This window comes from Salvia hispanica, chromosome 4, assembly GCF_023119035.1.
Source record: "Salvia hispanica cultivar TCC Black 2014 chromosome 4, UniMelb_Shisp_WGS_1.0, whole genome shotgun sequence".
NCBI lineage: Eukaryota > Viridiplantae > Streptophyta > Magnoliopsida > Lamiales > Lamiaceae > Salvia > Salvia hispanica.
This window is the reverse complement of record NC_062968.1, coordinates 17,938,978-17,957,736: the sequence shown is the minus strand read 5'-3', so window position 1 is coordinate 17,957,736 and position 18,759 is coordinate 17,938,978. Positions and strand designations below refer to the sequence as shown.

The 18,759-nt window shown below is 40.3% G+C and overlaps 3 protein-coding genes across 3 annotated transcripts; 1 reads left to right on the top strand and 2 right to left on the bottom strand.

Moving 5' to 3' along the window:
* Positions 1 to 1,016: 1,016 nt before the first annotated feature.
* On the bottom strand, positions 1,017 to 1,712 carry LOC125220510. Its single transcript, XM_048122673.1, has one exon. The coding sequence runs from the start codon at positions 1,710 to 1,712 to the stop codon at positions 1,017 to 1,019; it is 696 nt and encodes a 231-aa protein (XP_047978630.1).
* Positions 1,713 to 7,772: 6,060 nt separating this feature from the next.
* On the top strand, positions 7,773 to 13,655 carry LOC125218824 (coatomer subunit alpha-1-like). The gene is made up of 3 exons (XM_048120603.1): positions 7,773 to 8,105; positions 9,270 to 9,764; positions 10,275 to 13,655. The coding sequence occupies exons 1-3, from the start codon at positions 7,898 to 7,900 to the stop codon at positions 13,226 to 13,228; spliced, it is 3,657 nt and encodes a 1,218-aa protein (XP_047976560.1). The 5' UTR covers positions 7,773 to 7,897; the 3' UTR covers positions 13,229 to 13,655.
* A 1,654-nt stretch (positions 13,656 to 15,309) lies between these two features.
* On the bottom strand, positions 15,310 to 17,477 carry LOC125222035 (probable cysteine protease RD19C). The gene is made up of 4 exons (XM_048124429.1): positions 16,977 to 17,477; positions 16,524 to 16,643; positions 15,851 to 16,094; positions 15,310 to 15,772 (listed from the first exon to the last, which is right to left on the bottom strand). Exons 1-4 carry the CDS (start codon positions 17,436 to 17,438, stop codon positions 15,495 to 15,497), a joined length of 1,104 nt encoding a protein of 367 aa, XP_047980386.1. The 5' UTR covers positions 17,439 to 17,477; the 3' UTR covers positions 15,310 to 15,494.
* Between the last annotated feature and the right edge of the window lie 1,282 nt (positions 17,478 to 18,759).

Sequence of the window (18,759 nt, the reverse complement as noted above, 5' to 3'; positions counted from 1 at the left end):
TGGTTATCTGATTTTGTGATGCAATTGTTTCTAGTGAGTAGGGTCTTCTTCTCGTTGATCTCAGTTCGCGTCTGCTCTATTGAAAGGTCAGAATTTTTACGGTGGTTTGTGACAATCCACTAACATTGTTTCCATACCACTATCTACTAACATTACTTCCACCACATTTTCCCTCTCCTGAACTTTATCAATTGCACATTAAAGCTTGTACTATTACAACATTGTCTATTTTTAATGGACGGATATTATTCCTTACATTTTCATGCTTGGGGGCCTTAATAGCTTAATGTCAGCCCTTTGAACTTACTAAAATAGTACCAGACTGTCGAGGTTGGTGGAAAGTGTATAGGACGGTTTGGCTTCCCTTCCCATTTGAAAAGTATGATTAGTAATCGTACGATTTTGGTTTACGTAAATGGTGAATTTGATGATAGTATGATGGAAATTTCAACACCCAATTCGAAGTTTATAAAGAAAAATAATTTCCTCTCAAACACCAATTTCAACTATCTATAAATCTCAACACATTTTGATAATTGAGTTCAAGACTATTCCGAGTTGGTACTTTTTTCTAGATTTAATAATGCTTTTCTCAATGTAAGAAGATGATTACCTAACAATTCTTTAGAACCCTAATGCTCGATTAATAAAATAGTCTTCAATTTTACTTTTATTTGATCAATAAGAGTGAAGTTGAAATCCATGTGACTGAGCCATCCGATGCTGCCCCATACAGGAAGATCCACAGTGGTCGCCTTATTACTTCGCCCTATAGGGTGCCCTATCCTCCACCACATCAGCATTTTGACCTCCTACCCATTCACCTACAGTGGAATGCCCTATAGCCTGCCCTATACTCCGGCTTATAGCATTTTATTTATCTTTTATATTTATTTTACTTTTTATTTAGTATTTGAATATATAATGAAATTGTAATACAACAAAATTTTTAAAAAAACGTCATTTTATTGAGAGTTGAAAGAGAACAATACAAAATACTTATAAAAAACTACAATTCAGCGGCGGTTACGTTCCCAAATTTCTTCAACTATGTCGGACATGAGCCGAGCATGGTCTTGTTGGTTGCGCATTGAGGCCTGTGCCGCTAGAACGTCATTGTAGCCCATCAGTCTTCCTCGAACGTGGGGCGGAGTCGCCGTGCTAGATCCAGCTTCATCATCGCCCCAATCAGTGACACTTCCACCTTCGTGCTCGACTATCATGTTATACAAGATGATGTACGCATACATGACATCGGCGATGACTTCCTTGTACCAGAAACGCGTCGGACCATTCACTGTTGCCCACCACGCTTGGAGCACACCAAATACCCGTTCCACACCCTTCCGTGCAGCCTCCTGCCGTTGCGCAAATAAAGCTCGATGACGATCCGTTGGGCAGCTGATTGTATTAAAAAATACAGACCACCTCGGGTATATGTCATCGGCCAAGTAGTACCCCATATGATGCTTGCGGCCGTTTGCAGTGAACTCGATGGTCGGGCCATTGCCGTTGCATTGCTCGGTGAAGAGATACGATGAGTTCAGGACGTTGATATCGTTGTTCGACCCCGCCATATCGAAGTAAGCATGCCAGATCCAAAGTCGATGGTCAGCGATGGCTTCGAGGATCATTGTCGAGTGGCTGCCCTTGTATCCACTAGTAAATTGGCCTCTCCACACCGTCGGACAATTCTTCCACTCCCAGTGCATACAATCTATGCTCCTAGCATTCTAGGAAAGCCGTGCACCATCTCGTGCATGTTCATCAGGGCCTGACAATCTTCAGTAGTCTGCTTTTGCAAATATGTGTTGTGGAAAGCCTCCACAACTCCCCTGCAAAATTTCTTCAGGCACTCGCGCTAGTTGTCTCCCCGACATGAAGGTACTCGTCGAACATGTTTGTCGTGGTGCCGTAGGCCAACTGTCAGATTGCAACTGTGCACTTCTGCAACGGCATAAGTCCGGGTCTGCCGATACCATCTTCCCAATACTGGAAGTATTGATCACGTGCCTCCAATGTGTGGACAATGCGGAGAAAAAGATCCCTACACATTCTAAACCGGTGGTGAAAAACTGTCGAGCCCCATTGTGGTTCCTCGGCAAAATAGTCTACGAATAGACATTGGTGAGCAAAGTCGTGCTCGCGGCGGACAAATGTCCGACGTCGAATCGGCCTCTGGATCTGCTCCGCTTGGACCTACTCCACCGCTTCACGCTCGCACTCCATTTTGGCCAAACACTCAGCCTCGTGAACGCAATCGAATAAGGCCCAAGTCAAGTTCCGAGTAATGCCCTCCGAGCTACTCCAGGTACTCCAGTCGTTGCCATGTCTCATTTTTTTAGTGAGAGAAAGATTGGTGTGGGGGAAAAGAGAATTGATGAGAGATGAGAGAGAAAAGTGTGGAAAATGGAATGAGAAATGTGAGGTATATACAGATAAGAAATAAATAAAAAAAAAAACGCGTTGATAGGAGTATAAGTGAGCAGTTGACTGATTTCAATAAGGCAGTAGATGATTTAGAGAATATTGATGTGAAACTTGAAGATGAGGATAAGGCAATCTTATTACTCAATGCGTTGCCAAAGAGCTATGATCATATGCGAGATGCGATGCTCTATGGTAGGGAAAAAACCATCACCCTTGAGGAGGTACAGTGTGCTTTGAGATCTAAGGAGTTGAGAAAGAATTCCTCGGGTCAAGAATCCAGCAGTCAGGTTTTGAACGTTGGAAAATTCAAGGGGAAGAAAAAGAAATTCAACCCCAATGGTGGTCAGAAGTTTCAGAATCAGAAGCAAAAGAAGGGTGAAGGTAAAGAGACAAGAAGCTGCCACTATTGCAAGAAGCCCAGACACCTCAAAAAAGATTGTTATTCATGGAAAAGAAAGCAAAATGAGGAAGGGGGGATTCAAAACCAAGCTGATGTTACAGAGGAGATCCAGATTGCCCAAGTTATGAATGTGACTGAAAAGGGGATTGAGAGATCTTGGATCATGGACTCAGGATGCTCCTTTCATATCTGCTCAAACATGAGTTGGTTTGAGAATTTTGTAACCTCTCAAGGATCAGTGATGTTGGGCAATAATCAGATCTGCTATGTTGAGGGCATTGGAGACATCAGATTAAAGGTGCATGATGGATCAGTAAAGATTCATACCCAAGCCAGATTCATACCAGAAATCAAAAGAAACCTAATTTCCCTTGGTGTTCTGGAGTCAAAAGGATATAGGTTCTGTTCTGAGAAGGGCTTAATGCAGATATCTTTTGGTGGTAAAGATGTTATGATGGCAGAAAGAAAAAATAGTCTGTATTATCTAGTTGCAGATACAGTTGTGGGTTTTTTGAATTTTGCAGAGAAGCAGGATGCTATGGTCTGGCACAATAGGCTGGGACACATTGGAGAAGCTGGTTTTAGAGAGCTAGTTAAGAAGGGAGTTGTGGCTACTAATGTATCCCAGAAGTTTGAGAAATGTGAACACTGTGTCTTAGGCAAAAGCAAGAAATTGCCATTCAAAACTGGGAAGCACACTTCTAAGGCAGTTCTGGATTATGCTCACTGTGATCTATGGGGGCCTGCAAATCCAGCAACTATGGGAGGTGGAAAGTATTTCATGTCTATAATAGATGATTTCTCCAGGAAGGTTTGGGTTTTCATTCTCAAGGAAAAGTCTGAAGCCTTTGTAAAATTCAGAGAATGGTGCATCGAAATGAAGTTAAAAAGGGGCAGCATGCTTAAGTGCTTGAGAACTGATAACGGATTAGAGTTCTTATCCAAGGACTTTGAGAAGTTCTGCAAGGAGAATGGCATACAAAGGCATAGAACTGTGCCTGGGAATCCACAACAAAATGGAGTGGTGGAGAGAATGAACCACACTTTGTTGGAGAAGGTCAGATGTATGTTGTTTTCTTCAGGTCTGCCTAAAGAGTTTTGGGGAGAAGCGGTTTGTACAGCAGCTGAACTAATAAATAGGTCTCCATCTTCAGCAATTGGTAATGAAATTCCAGATACAAGATGGTACGGGCATGATGCAGATTATAGTGAGCTGAAAGTTTTTGGGTGTAGGGCTTTTGTTCATTTGAAGAAGGGAAAGCTAGACCCCGGGCTATTAAATGTGTGATGATTGGTTATCAGCCGGGAATAAAAGGTTATAGACTTTGGTCTACCGAGGATAGAAATCAGAAACTAATAATTAGCAGAGACGTGGTTTTTCATGAAGATCACATGCCCTACTTAAATGACAGCAGCACTGGAAGTCAGGAATCTGTGGTCTTTGATCATATGGTAGACCAGAGTGGTCTTGAATCAGTAGATGAAGTAAATGGTGAGAGCTCAGGCATTCAAGATGAGATATTGAATGAAGGTGGAGATTCTGGAAATTTGCAGCAGACTAGTTCACAGAATATTGAACAGAGGGACTACCTGTTGGCAAGAGACAGAACCAGAAGGGAAAATAAGAGGAGGCCTGCAAGATTCAGTGACTATGATCTAAGTTTTTTTGCCCTATGTGTGGCAGAAGTCGTTGAATATCATGAGCCCTCATCATATGCAGAAGCAATGAAGAGCAAGGAAAGTGAGCAGTGGCTGGAAGCCATGAGAGAAGAGATCAGATCACTACTCAAGAACTGGACCTGGATACTTGTTGAGGATCCAAAAACTCAAAGGTCATTAGTTGTAAATGGATTTTCAAGAAGAAGCTTGAAGTTGCTGAAGTTGAGAAGATCAGATTCAAGGCCAGGTTAGTGGCTAGAGGATTCACTCAAGAAGAAGGTATCGATTATAACGAGGTATTCTTTCCAGTGGTCAAGCATAGCTCCATAAGAGTTTTGTTGGCCCTTGTGGCAAGATATGACTGGGAATTGGAGCAATTGGATGCGAAGACAGATTTTCTTCACGGGGATCTTGAAGAAACCATATACATGAGTCAGCCAGAAGGCTTCATTGCACCAGGAGATGAGAGTAAAGTGTGTCTACTAAAGAAAAGTCTTTACGGGCTCAAGCAAAGTAGTAGACAGTGGTATTTGAAGTTCGATGAGCACATGATGGATATCGGTTTCAGAAAATCGCTCTATGACAGTTGTGTCTACATTAGAGAGAAGAAGGGAGTTCCAGTTGCTTTCCTACTCCTCTACGTAGATGACATGTTAGTTGCAGGGGCTAGCAAAAAGGAAGTGAATGAGGTAAAGGCTGAATTGGAAGCTAAGTTTGAAATGAAGGATTTGGGGAGTGCGAAGAGGATTCTCGGCATGGACATAGTCAGAAATAGAGCTGAGAAGAAGCTAAAGCTAGTGCAAACTGACTATATCCAGAGAGTTTTGGTGAGATTTCAGATGAATGAGACCAGAGCTGTATCCACTCCGCTAGCAAGTCATTTCAATCTGAGTATGGAGCAGAGGCCAAAGAGTGAAGTAGAAAGAAGAGAGCTGAGCAAGATACCTTATGCAAATATTATTGGAAGCATAATGTATACTATGCTTTGCACAAGACCAGATTTGGCACAGGCTATTAGTGTTACAAGTCGATTTATGGCTGATCATGGAAGGGATCACTGGATTGCACTCAAATGGGTACTGAGATATCTAAAGGGAGCAGCCAACATTGGCTTAGTTTATGGATCAGATGCTGATTTTCAAGGTGGAGCACTCGAAGGTTTCTGTGACTCGGATTATGCCTCAAATAGAGACAACATGAGGTCGCAAACCGGTTATGTGTTCAATCTTTTTGGTACAGTCGTGAGTTGGAAGTCTGGACTGCAACATGTGGTGGCTCTCTCCACCACTGAGGCCGAATACATGGCCATGACAGAAGCAGTGAAAGAAGCTATCTGGTTGAAGGGATTGCTTGAAGATTTTGGAGAAAAGCAAGATTCCATATGCATTAACTGTGACAGCAGTAGTGCATTGTGCTTGGCTAAGCACCAAGTATTTCACGAAAGAAGCAAGCACATTGATGTGCGGTTGCACTTCATCCGGCGTTGCATCGTCCGCGTGACCCGCAATGGGGCGGATGATGCATCGGGCATCATCCGCAAAGCTACAATGGCGAACGATAGCACGCACGATGCATCGGGCGGACAATCTAAAGACAGTATGATGAAAGACAAACCTATGTTTGTCTTGAAGCTCCATCTAAGTCAAAATATACTTATTGATTTTTACATGTTGAGACATGTATATAGTTCTTTTTTGTAAGTAAAAATAAATCTTACTTTACCATGAGTCCATGATGTATTGTTGCACATGTCAATTGTCATAGAGGACAACGTAGTTTAGATTTATGGACACTATATATCTTTCTCTTATGCAAAATAAATGCTACGCCCTTAGGAATTGAGGAATGGTCAATGCTAGCTTAGCCTACTATGTTCAACCCTCAATTGGCCAATTTTATCCCGAAATCAAAACTTGAACTAGTTTTAACTTTTAAGCGTAATTTATTTAGTCAACTTATTTTGGTTCAATAGATTTCTGTGATTTAGCCCAAAACTTTGTTGAAGCATGTGTAGAACCGGTATTTTGACATTAATTTTTTATTGCTTATGAAATTATTTAGGTGCTTAGTGATTAAATACAGTAGATTAATATGTTGTATAGGGAGTACTAAGTAGTAACCATAAGCGGTAAGCATGTAAGCATTGGTAATACCGTTTTAAGATATTCGAGATTTGGATCTAAACTCCTGTGGCAAAATGCAACGCAAGGATGTTATGCAAATCTCCTTCGTCCCTTTGCAAATATAAACAAATAATATAACTCTAAAATTCAGTGGATGATAGGGATCCAACCTCAAAACGCAAAGCAATAACTCAATTTCTCTACCCTACGGCCTACACCCCCTCTCTTATTCCACAACCATTTAGTTAACATTCCCCATTTTTTCACGGATGCTCCGTCCTCCATCCGTTCCTAAAAGTTTGTCCCATTTTTCTATTTTCCTCCGTTCCATAAAATTTGTTCCATTTCACTTTTTATCATCTTTTGTAGTGGATCCATAGTCCAATGACTCATTCCTACTCACATTTTATTATAAAACTAATATATAAAAGTAAGACACATATTTCACTAACTTTTCATTATATTTCTTAAAACAAAATGGAACAATATTTAGGGGACGGAGGGAGTATAAAGACTATCTCCGATTATATAAACTAGACAATCAGCTTAAATGTACTTTAAAATTAATTATATTTTTAGTTTTCACTTTGTCCCATAAAAATATATGCATTTCATTTTAGAAAGTTATATTAAATTAATAATGTAAGTCTCATTATACATTAAGGTAGTGTTCGGTTTCCTAGATAAAAAATACTAAGTTAATTTAAGATTGAGTTGTGAGATTATTTTAGTCATAGAGGGCTGACTAGAGTATCGGAGGGCTATGACTAATTATCCCATAAGTACCCATTTAGGATTGAGTTGGGGGACTAAATCTTATTAACTAAACACATTACTAATTTAATTTTGGGATACAATTTTATAAACCGAACACCCCCTGACACTATTTTAAATTTTCACCCCCTGACACTATTTTAAATTTTTAACTATCATTTTCTTCCTCTCTTTTATTTTACCAATTTTATCTTAATTTTAGTGTGAGGATTGGAGTAGGAGATGTTGTAGGAAAAGTTGTAGGTGATCCTCGTTGATGGGACGAAAGGAGTATTATAAGTTTATATTAATACAAAACTAAAATCTTTTTCAAAATTTGTGATTAAAGAGAATTTAAGTGTGGGGTAAATAGTTGTACTCCACAGTACTGAGCAGTTAGCATGTTGAATTTATTGTAAATGGTGGGAAATACTCTAAATCTTGATCAGGGTTTCCGAATTCTGGCACCAACCTCAGATCTCTCCATTCCTTCACCGTCCCCGATCGTCGGTGGAGAGACGATTGGCTGAAAATGCTGACGAAATTCGAGACTAAGAGCAATCGAGTGAAAGGCTTGAGCTTTCACAGCAAGCGCCCATGGATCCTCGCAAGTCTTCACAGCGGCGTGATCCAGCTCTGGGATTACCGCATGGGCACCCTCATCGACCGATTCGATGAGCACGACGGCCCCGTTCGGGGCGTCCATTTCCACAAATCCCAGCCGCTTTTCGTCTCCGGAGGTCCGAATTTTGTCGCCTTCTCATTTTTTTATTTCCTTCTGGACGTTTTTTGGGATTGTGTTATTGCAATGCGATCCATGCTTGCTCTGTTGTGTATTTGCGCTTTTCGGAGTTACTTGAGTGTTTTTTTGCGGATCTGTTGATTTCGATGGTTGTTGGTTGATTTTTTAATTTTGATTCATGTTGTTGATTTGTGACTGTATCATTGTTTTTCCAGTTCTGTGATCACTGTAGTGAATTTACTGGATTATTAGATCCAGTATGCTTTTTTATGCTAAACCGTTTGTTTTCTGTTTAAGTGACTGATTACCGGTTTAATTTTATGTTCACTGTTAGTAAAATAACATCCTAGTTCATGTATCTGGTCCAGTAATTAGAAGACAGTGTGTGTAGTTCAGTGCTGATCTTGACTTCCACGTCCCATAATTTAGGCCATCTCATCAATGGGGGTACCATGTTTAGTGTGTCGTTATGTAATTCCAAAAGGTGTGGGTTTTTTATCATTCTAACATAGGGCTGTTAAGTCAGTGAACCTATCTATAGGTCTTCATGTCCTATGCGGTTTCTCTCCGGTTTTCATTTATTTTGATTAATGCTAGAGGAATATTGTGCCTTTGGAGCTGTGGATTTGATTCTGTAAGATTTTTCTCATCTTGTTAATTTCACCTTACAAGATCCTTTATAGTATGATCTTTTGCGTAGTATAGACAGACACTAGCGAGTTTCAATCTGATGCATCTAGCAATCTAGTTAATTAGCTATCTTTGTGAATGTCATGCCGTTCACTCTTTTTCTCATAGTAGTCAAAGGTATTCCGGCTCTATGTCTTTCCCACTTGCTTGTTATTTTTGTGGTATGTTCCTTTGTGAATAGAACAGATACACATTTTAAAGTCCACAAATAGCAACTAATTTCATTGTGCCTACCAACTCTTATCAATAGGAGGTCTTTGTGCCTCAGGTTTACATAACACTTTTGATGATTGTCCTTTGTTGGTCATGACAATAGATTGATATGTAACTCTTAGTCGAGCTGACTCCTACATAAAAGTACATGAATTAATTTGATGAAACTCAAGGTCCCATTAGAATAGTTTGCGGAGTATGATTGGTGGATTGATACTAGAGCATTTTTTATTCATGCACCAATATTTTCTTTTTTCAGGTGATGATTACAAAATTAAGGTGTGGAATTATAAATTGCATAGGTGCCTATTTACTCTTCTTGGCCATCTTGACTATATCCGGACTGTCCAATTCCATCATGAGTATCCTTGGATAGTAAGTGCAAGTGATGATCAGACAATCAGAATATGGAACTGGCAGTCACGGACTTGCATTTCTGTGTTAACGGGGCACAACCACTATGTCATGTGTGCTTCATTTCACCCCAAAGAAGACTTGGTTGTTTCAGCCTCTTTGGATCAGACTGTCCGTGTTTGGGATATTGGTGCCTTGAGGAAGAAAACAGTATCTCCTGCTGATGACATTCTACGATTATCTCAAATGAATGCAGACTTCTTTGGTGGTGTTGATGCTGTTGTGAAGTATGTACTGGAAGGTCATGATCGAGGGGTCAACTGGGCTTCTTTTCATCCAACTCTCCCTCTGATTGTTTCTGGAGCTGATGACCGCCAAGTAAAGATCTGGCGCATGAATGGTATGTTAGCTTGATCACTAATGTTTGAAGTACTACTTGAGATATACTGTTACTTTATAACAGTAATATAAAGTATGTGTATTTATTGTCTGGGAGATTTTTTTTATATCAAGAAAGGTACTACCCTTTTGGGTAAAGGGAGACCTATACATCTCATCTTCAATGTTTATGTTGACTTGGTCGTCCGGATTTGCTGTAAACCACTCTTGATGTTTAACTTTTAGAATTTTTTTCTTTCGGTTTACAGAGTAGCTATGATTTGTGTCAGTTCATCACATGACAGATATATGTTTTCAATTTTGAGTTGGTGAGTTTTTTTTAGGTTTTCTATGCCGTTAGTTTAGGATTACAAGATGGTGTTGTTTGCTGCTAATTGCGACACTTCCAATTAGCTAAATTGAGAATGTAGGAATTGAGTTATTCAGACATTTTATGTAAAGTCCTACTTTGCTCTAGTCATGTATACATGTATAGTTATTCAATAATATCACTACATGATATATTTTTCAGATACAAAAGCTTGGGAGGTGGACACATTGAGAGGACACATGAATAATGTTTCCTGTGTCCTGTTCCATTCAAGGCAGGACATTATTGTATCAAATTCAGAAGATAAGAGCATCAGAGTTTGGGATGCTACTAAAAGAACTGGCTTGCAGACATTTCGCAGGGAGCATGACAGGTTCTGGATCCTCTCTGCCCACCCCGAGATGAATCTACTTGCTGCTGGTCATGATAGTGGCATGATTGTTTTTAAGCTTGAGAGAGAACGCCCTGCCTTTTCTGTCAGTGGGGACTCTGTGTTTTATGTCAAGGACCGGTTTCTGCGCTCTTTTGAGTATTCCACTCAGAAAGATACACAACTGATTCCAATCCGTCGTCCTGGCTCTAATGGTTTGAATCAAGCGCCACGAACTCTCTCTTACAGTCCTACTGAGAATGCGATTTTGGTTTGCTCAGATGTGGATGGTGGTTCATATGAGCTCTATGTTATACCCAAAGATAGCTACGGCAGAGGTGACACAGCTCAAGAGGCAAAAAGAGGTGCGGGTGGTTCAGCTGTTTTTGTGGCTCGGAATAGGTTTGCTGTGCTTGAGAAGAGCAGCAACCAAGTCCTGGTCAAGAACCTAAAAAATGAAGTAGTGAAAAAGAGTGTTCTGCCTATCGCTACTGATGCTATATATTATGCTGGTACTGGGAACCTGCTCTGCCGGGCCGAGGACAAGGTTGTCATTTTTGATCTCCAACAAAGAATTGTTCTTGGAGATCTTCAAGCCTCTTTTGTTAGGTATGTGGTTTGGTCTCAGGATATGGAGAGTGTTGCGTTACTGAGCAAGCATTCAATTGTCATTGCTGATAAAAAGCTTGTGCACCGCTGCACTCTTCATGAGACCATTCGTGTCAAGAGCGGATCATGGGATGATAATGGTGTTTTTATCTACACCACACTGACACACATTAAGTACTGCCTGCCTAATGGGGATAGTGGAATTATAAAGACCTTGGATGTTCCAGTGTATGTAACAAAGATATATGGGAATACAATCTTTTGCCTGGACCGAGATGGGAAAAACCGTCCTATCATTATTGATTCCACAGAATATATTTTTAAGCTGTCCCTGCTGAAGAAGAGATATGATCATGTAATGAGCATGATAAAGAATTCAGAACTATGTGGACAAGCCATGATTGCATATTTGCAACAGAAGGGCTTCCCACAAGTTGCTCTCTATTTTGTAAAGGATGAGAGAACTCGCTTCAACTTAGCCCTTGAAAGCGGTAACATTGAGAAAGCCCTAGAATCTGCTAAAAAAATTGACGAGAAGGATTACTGGTACAGGCTAGGAGTAGAGGCTCTTCGGCAGGGAAATGCAGGAATTGTTGAATATGCATACCAGAAGACAAAGAACTTTGAGAGGCTTTCTTTTCATTATCTCATAACTGGCAATCTGGACAAGTTGTCGAAAATGATGAAAATTGCTGAGGTGAAAAATGATGTTATGGGCCAATTTCATGATGCGTTATATCTTGGTGATGTGCGAGAGCGTGTGAAAATTCTGGAGAATGCGGGTCACTTGCCCCTTGCTTGCATAACAGCTTCTATTCATGGGCTCCATGACGTAGTGGAGCGTCTGTCTGCAAACCTGGAAGATAATGTTCCTTCTCTTCCTGAAGGGAGAAAAGCTTCTCTGTTGATCCCCCCAAGTCCAGTGCTATGCGCTGGAGATTGGCCTTTATTAATGGTGAGTAAAGGCATATTTGAGGGTTCTCTTGACGATGCAGGTAAAGGTGCAGAAGAAGAGTATGAAGAGGCTGCAGATGCTGATTGGGGTGAGTCGTTGGATATTGGTGATGTGGATAATCTGCAGAATGGAGACATTAATATGGGGCTGGATGTGGAAGATGTGCACAATGAGAATGATGAGGAGGGAGGATGGGATCTTGAGGATCTAGATCTGCCTCCTGATGCCGATACACCAAAGGCGGCTACTAATGCCCGTTCTTCTGTTTTTGTTTGCCCCACACCTGGTATGCCCGTAAGCCAAATTTGGGTCCAGAAGTCATCTCTTGCTGCTGAACATGCAGCTGCTGGAAACTTTGATACGGCACTGCGTTTATTGAGCCGTCAGTTAGGGATATGCAATTTCGCCCCTCTAAAGTCACAATTTATTGATCTTCAGTTGGGCAGTCACAGTTACTTGCGTGCCTGTACGTCAGCACCTGTAATATCTATTGCAGTAGAGAGAGGCTGGAGTGAATCAGCGAGCCCCAATGTGCGAGGCCCCCCTGCTCTTATCTTCAATTTCTCTCAACTAGACGAGAAGCTGAAGGCTGGTTACAAAGCAACGACCACTGGAAAGTTTTCTGAAGCTCTTCGACATTTCCTGTCAATTCTTCACACAATCCCTCTGGTTGTGGTTGAAACAAGAAGAGAGGTGGATGAAGTGAAGGAATTGGTTATTGTAGTAAAGGAATATATCCTCGGCTTGCAAATGGAGCTTAAGAGGAGGGAACTGAAGGACGATCCAGTTCGTCAGCAGGAACTTGCAGCATATTTCACCCATTGCAAGCTCCAGCCCCCGCACTTGAGACTTGCGCTGACCAGTGCAATGACTGTTTGCTTCAAGGCAAGAAATCTGAGTACTGCAGCCAACTTTGCAAGGCGGCTTCTGGAGAGTAATCCAAATAATGAGAATCAAGCGAGACAGGCTCGCCAGGTTCTCCAGGCTGCTGAAAGGAATATGACGGATGCAACACAGATCAACTATGATTTTAGAAATCCTTTTGTTGTGTGTGGAGCGACTTATGTTCCAATATATAGGGGGCAAAGAGATGTAACCTGCCCCTACTGCACTACACATTTTGTTCCATCTCAGCAAGGACAGCTATGCACTGTTTGTGATCTTGCGGCAGTAGGAGCTGATGCATCTGGCTTGTTTTGTTCTCCTTCGCAAATAAGATGATTTGATTGTACAACTGCTTGTTTCTGGTCTGACCTCTTCACACTTTCAGAAAGTGGCTATGCCTGTGATGACCGTGAGGGGCGCATGGAGTGATTAAGGTAGGAGCTTCAGATTCTGAGCACCTGGAGGGACTTAAGAGGTAGGAGCTTCAGATTGATTGAGATGCTTCTCTCGGATTTACATATCTGCTCAATATTTTGTTTCCTTCTGCAATCGTCTGCCTTTTTTTATGGTAGCAGTTTTACATTTCCCTTGTAATAAACTTGTGTAGTATTTTCTACTTTGCCCATTTTTATGCAGTGTGGATATGTAGTGTGTGTTACTCGACTTGCATTTACCTAGTACCGAGGGGGACCCTAAATGTTAGTGCTATTTTTGCAGATGTAATAGACATATATTTCTTGGATTCAAATTGCTTGTTCACTAATTCTGGTTGCTCTTAGAGGCTATTCTTTTTTTGTTTCAATTGTTTTGAACATAGAAAGTTAGTGTGTTTTAGATGACAGATGAATTTGTGCAAGGATCAGATACCCTGGGAGGCTTTCTTCCCCTTCGAGCTGACATCACTGACTATTCTTCCTAAAGGGATCTATGTTTGTTCTCAAAACGAAATTAACCTGATTGATACCGATTTTCTCAGCGGGGGCTAAGCTTTCGAAAAACCTTCCTTCTAGATCTTGTCAGTCTGTGTATCTGTCGGGGTATAATATTCCAGTTCAGAATTTATCAAAGTTCGATCTGATCTTGTGGTTTATTGTTTTTAGTGAGTAGGGCCTCCTTCTCGTTGATCTCAGGGTGATTCGTCAACATATATATTCTTCCTTATATTTTCATGCTTGAGAGATTAATAGATCAGTGTCATCCCTATTTATTTACTAGAAGAGTATCAGTTTGTGAAGGTTGGTAGAAAGTGTATAGAAGAGGGATTCCCATTAGGAAATTTTGATTAAGTAATCGTTTTATTTTGGTTTAAGTAAATGGCGAATTTGATGATAGTATGATGGGAATGGCAGATGGGTTTGAATCAATTGATGATTATTTCTAGTATCATTATTGTGAAAATATGCAGAATAATCTATAAATTTGTCAAGTCACGCCTCCAACACGCAATGTAAGATAAATTTGTGATGGAAATCTATCGGATTGGATGAAAAATTTATACAGTCCAGTAAAGTTCATCACTTTCCATGCAACCGTAAAAATTCATGGAACAAACTAAACTATTTTAAAAGTTCATGATTTTACAATCAATTTACCTTAGAAATAATGTTCAATAATGTTCTACTCTAATTTGATTAAAAAAATTGAAATCCATGTGACTGAGCCGTCCGATGCTTCTCCATATTAGTACACCTACTAATTTATTTTTCTTGTTGGTTTATTGTTAAAGGAAGTGTAGGTGGGTATGATTTTGATTCGTCGAGCCAACTTTTTCACATTCGAAATGCCCTATTTCACGTTTTATCATTGCACGTATTTAAGTAAATGAAAATGTTTGCTATTTTATTTCTTAATCATTACTGAAAAATATAAAATATGATAGGCAAATCCTTGAAGCAATATTTTCTGAGCTTAATCCTCACCCATTTATCAAATTTTTAATGATCTTATCGGCTGGTGGTAATTTACCCTCTGCATTCTTATTTGCAGATTTACACGATTAAATATTAAATGTAGATCCAATTAACTTTCCTATAATCGATAGTATTGGACAATGAATGAATCCGAATACCAATAATGATATGAAATGTTTCTAATTTTCACATCAAGCAGAAATCACGAGGTCCGAATTTAAAATTTTTAAAAATTAAGCAGAAAAGGAAAAATGAAATAATACCTGAAAAACTCTATCGTAAATAAGTCAAAAATTTATCTATATAATAAAAAACCAACAATGAGCAGTATAACTACTAAGATTAAACAAATGAAATTCTACAAGAATAACAAATTCATTCCTACATCAAGAAAAAATTGATTCCTTTTTCAGCACAAAGATTATGAAAGCACTCTCAACAATTTGGGAGGATACATACTAGTATAATAATGGCCCATAGAGCATCATCACATTGAGCAAGAGATTCTGCAAGTTCAACAGCTGAAATAATAATAGTATAAGATTCTTTGGAGTTTCGGACAACATTAACAGCATCTACACAACATTACATATGCAGGCAGCTAAATCCTAAGATTACAACATGAGCAATGCACACTTCTTAAATACACAGTATGTGCATATACATGTAAATATTTGGAAATACTGGAATAGTTACTGAGAGTTGAGACTGACTGCAGTCACAGTTGATACCATGGACTCCACTCCACAAAGATTATGGCCCCTGCAGATCTTATAGTAGCCGTCCTCACCCCAGCTTTGCCCCCATGAATTCTTGATGATCCAGTATGGCTTATCCTTGAGGCGGATGGGTGCATACCCAGCTGCACCGTATCCCACTAGAAGCACACCGTGATCCAAAGATTTTCCGCAGATGTAAGGGCACGAAACCCCTTTTATGTATGTCTGCATCCAGAGTGCATTGATCCCCACTACAACAAGGTACACAATCAGCATAAGCTTTTATTTATTTTAGAGTGGTGAAAATTGAACATAACTGCGACTGGTACCTGCAAGAGGGCCATGCTTAACCAGATTTGCTGCAATTTGATCGTCGTCAAGAGAGACAACGCTGAAGTTGGATACACCGGCAACAATTCCATTCTGGTTAAATTTGCATTGACCATCAACTCCGGTGTAAGGATAATCCTTCTCTGTTTGGACTCCACCAGCCTTGAGGATGTATTCAAATGCATTGTTCATTAGCCCGCCATTGCAGCCAGAATCGCAGGAATTACGCTCAGCTGGATCACACTGCAGGGAAGGAAAAGAAGGTTTGGTGTCTCGACAAATACCAGCAAGTTTAGGATATGTGCTTAAAATGATATATCTTGCAGTATGTAAAAGACAAATCTTTAAGGATTAACTACCAATTTACAAGTTTCCTATTCAACAAAATCCCAAAATAAGATGATAACAAGTGGCACAAAGCTTGTCATCTATTAGACGAAAACTCTCTCAGGACGGTAGAGTTCAGTACTAACATGTGCATCATATCATATAAATTCAAGTAGTAGGGTCTAACTAACTACAACAAACTTATTGATGACAGTCCTTAACAACGGTAACTAACAGAATTAGTGAATAGTGAAAAAGCTCAGGAACAGATCAAAGCAGATAATCCAGCTTCCTAACTCAATGCGCATATTTCATTACTTATGCAGAAAACTAAACAAGACGGACCTCATGATCACAATCCACAAGCTGCTGCTCACTGAGGCTCACGAGCTCCCCTGTAGCTAGATAGTGTGCTCCTTCCAGCGCACCAATTGTACTAAACGACCAACACGATCCGCAAGAACCCTGTTTTACAACCCTCACCCATTAGAATCACTCCAATCAATTGATTATATGCGGCATAAATCATAGTAGCATACGAATTTTGATAGCAATTAAACAATCCAACTATTTGCCCACAGCAGCTTTCCCGAAAAAGTAATGATATGTGCAAGTGCTTTAAAGAAAAAGGAAACAAAAACATCTTATAAGTGCGATTCATCGATAAAACAGGGTATCGCAGGAAAAAATTCAGGACAAACCCTAGGTCAACGCTAGATAGAGGGGGGGAAACGCAATTGGTAACGCCAAATCCAATTAATTGAAGATATACTCGAAGAAAAGCTGATAAAACAAAACCTGATCCTTAACAGCACCAACAGCTCCGTGCTCTCTCCAATCGAAGTCAGCAGGAAGATCGGTGGTCGGGAGCTTGGGCGCCTGCTGCGCGTCGGCCGGCAGCTTGAGGCGCTGCTTGTGGAGGCCTAGGTAGTTCCTCTCGAACTCCTCGGGGGTGAGGTCGGAGAATTTGGTGACGCCGTGGACGGCGGAGGGATCGAGGAGCTGGTTGCGCTTGGCGCGGCGCAGGTTAGCCTTGAAGACGGAGAATCGGTAGTCGTGCTCCTCCTGGGTGGGGTAGGCCTTGCTGTACTTGGACTTGAAGAGGGTGAAGTGGTGGTCGGCGTGGAGGAGCTGGTCCACGGCCTCCTCGCCCTCGGATACGACCTGGCGGATGAGAGGATCGTCGGCGGCGGGGAAGGACGCCAGCGCGGAGGATAGGATGGACAAAGTGAGGAGAAGAGAGAAAGTCAAAGGAGCCATTGTTAATGGAGTGGAGAAGAAAGGAATCAGAGTGATGAGATATTTTAGGGTGAGCTGATTTATAGTAGTAAGGACGTTTGTGATTGGTGCACGTATAGGCAAGTTAGATAAGGACACGTGTCATCGTGGTGTGCCTAATTTGGATGGTTTTCGTAAAAATCTCGTCTTCTTGTGGGCTCATTTTTGCAACTACACGATGCTGATGTTTGTTTTTTTTTCACAATGGACATTACAAAAAGCTCTTTGATTTTATTATGTACCTTTTTTAGGATAAAAACTGTAGTTGATATTCAATAAAACTTATAAGAAATAAACATACTACTGGTGTTAAATTCTCTAAAAATTATGTTCCACGTCGACTTGGTGATGATTCAATCTAATCTATATAAGTGTGGATAACCCTCCCCCTTATGAGGCCTTTTAAGGGGTGAGTGGCCCATTTCTAATATGGTATCAGAGCGGGCCCAAGTCGATGATGGTTTTCTCTTTATCTCTTATCTACCTCACGAGTGGAAGACCGATGTCCTTTCCGGCCCATATCGATGATGGTTCTCTTATCTCTAGCATTGCCGACCCACGTGATGGAAGACCGATGTCCTTTCCGGCCCACACGTGAGGGGGCGTGTTAAATTCTCTAAAAATTATGTCCCACATCGGCTTGGTGATGATCCAATCTAATCTATATAAGTGTGGATAACCCTCCCCCTTATGAGACCTTTTAAGGGGTGAGTGGCTCATTTCTAATAACTGGCAGCTTCGAATTAGGATACAATGAATTGGATTGAAAGTTTTGGCTGAAACTACTCCGTATGTGACCAATCTTTTCATAATTTTTAAAATTTGAATGACAAATTTCAAATTTTCAAATTTTCAAGTTTTCAGTATATTTTTAGAATGAATTTTATAAAAAAATTGAAAATCATATAGCGCATACATGTATTAATATTATGTGGGCAGTGGGTAGCTAAAGTCACCATACCCTTCACTCTCAAATCATTTCCCTCCTCCCCTTCTCCTCTTTACCTTCCGTAGGTTAAAATGAACCCAAGTTTTATATCAAAACTTGCAGCAAAGCATTGATGTATTAACATTTAGATTATCAACAATAATAAAAAAATGTTTAGACTAAAAGCGCAAGACACCTTTGTTGTTAGAAGTTACACAGCCAGATCCTAACATGATCATTGGTATGCGAATAAAATAAATGTGAATCACTTGCTAGACTTTCTAGATGAAAACTTAATGAATGTAACGAAGTTTTGAGTTATTGATTGGATTGATTGAATCATGAACTAGTAGCTATGTCGATTTTCATATCGAT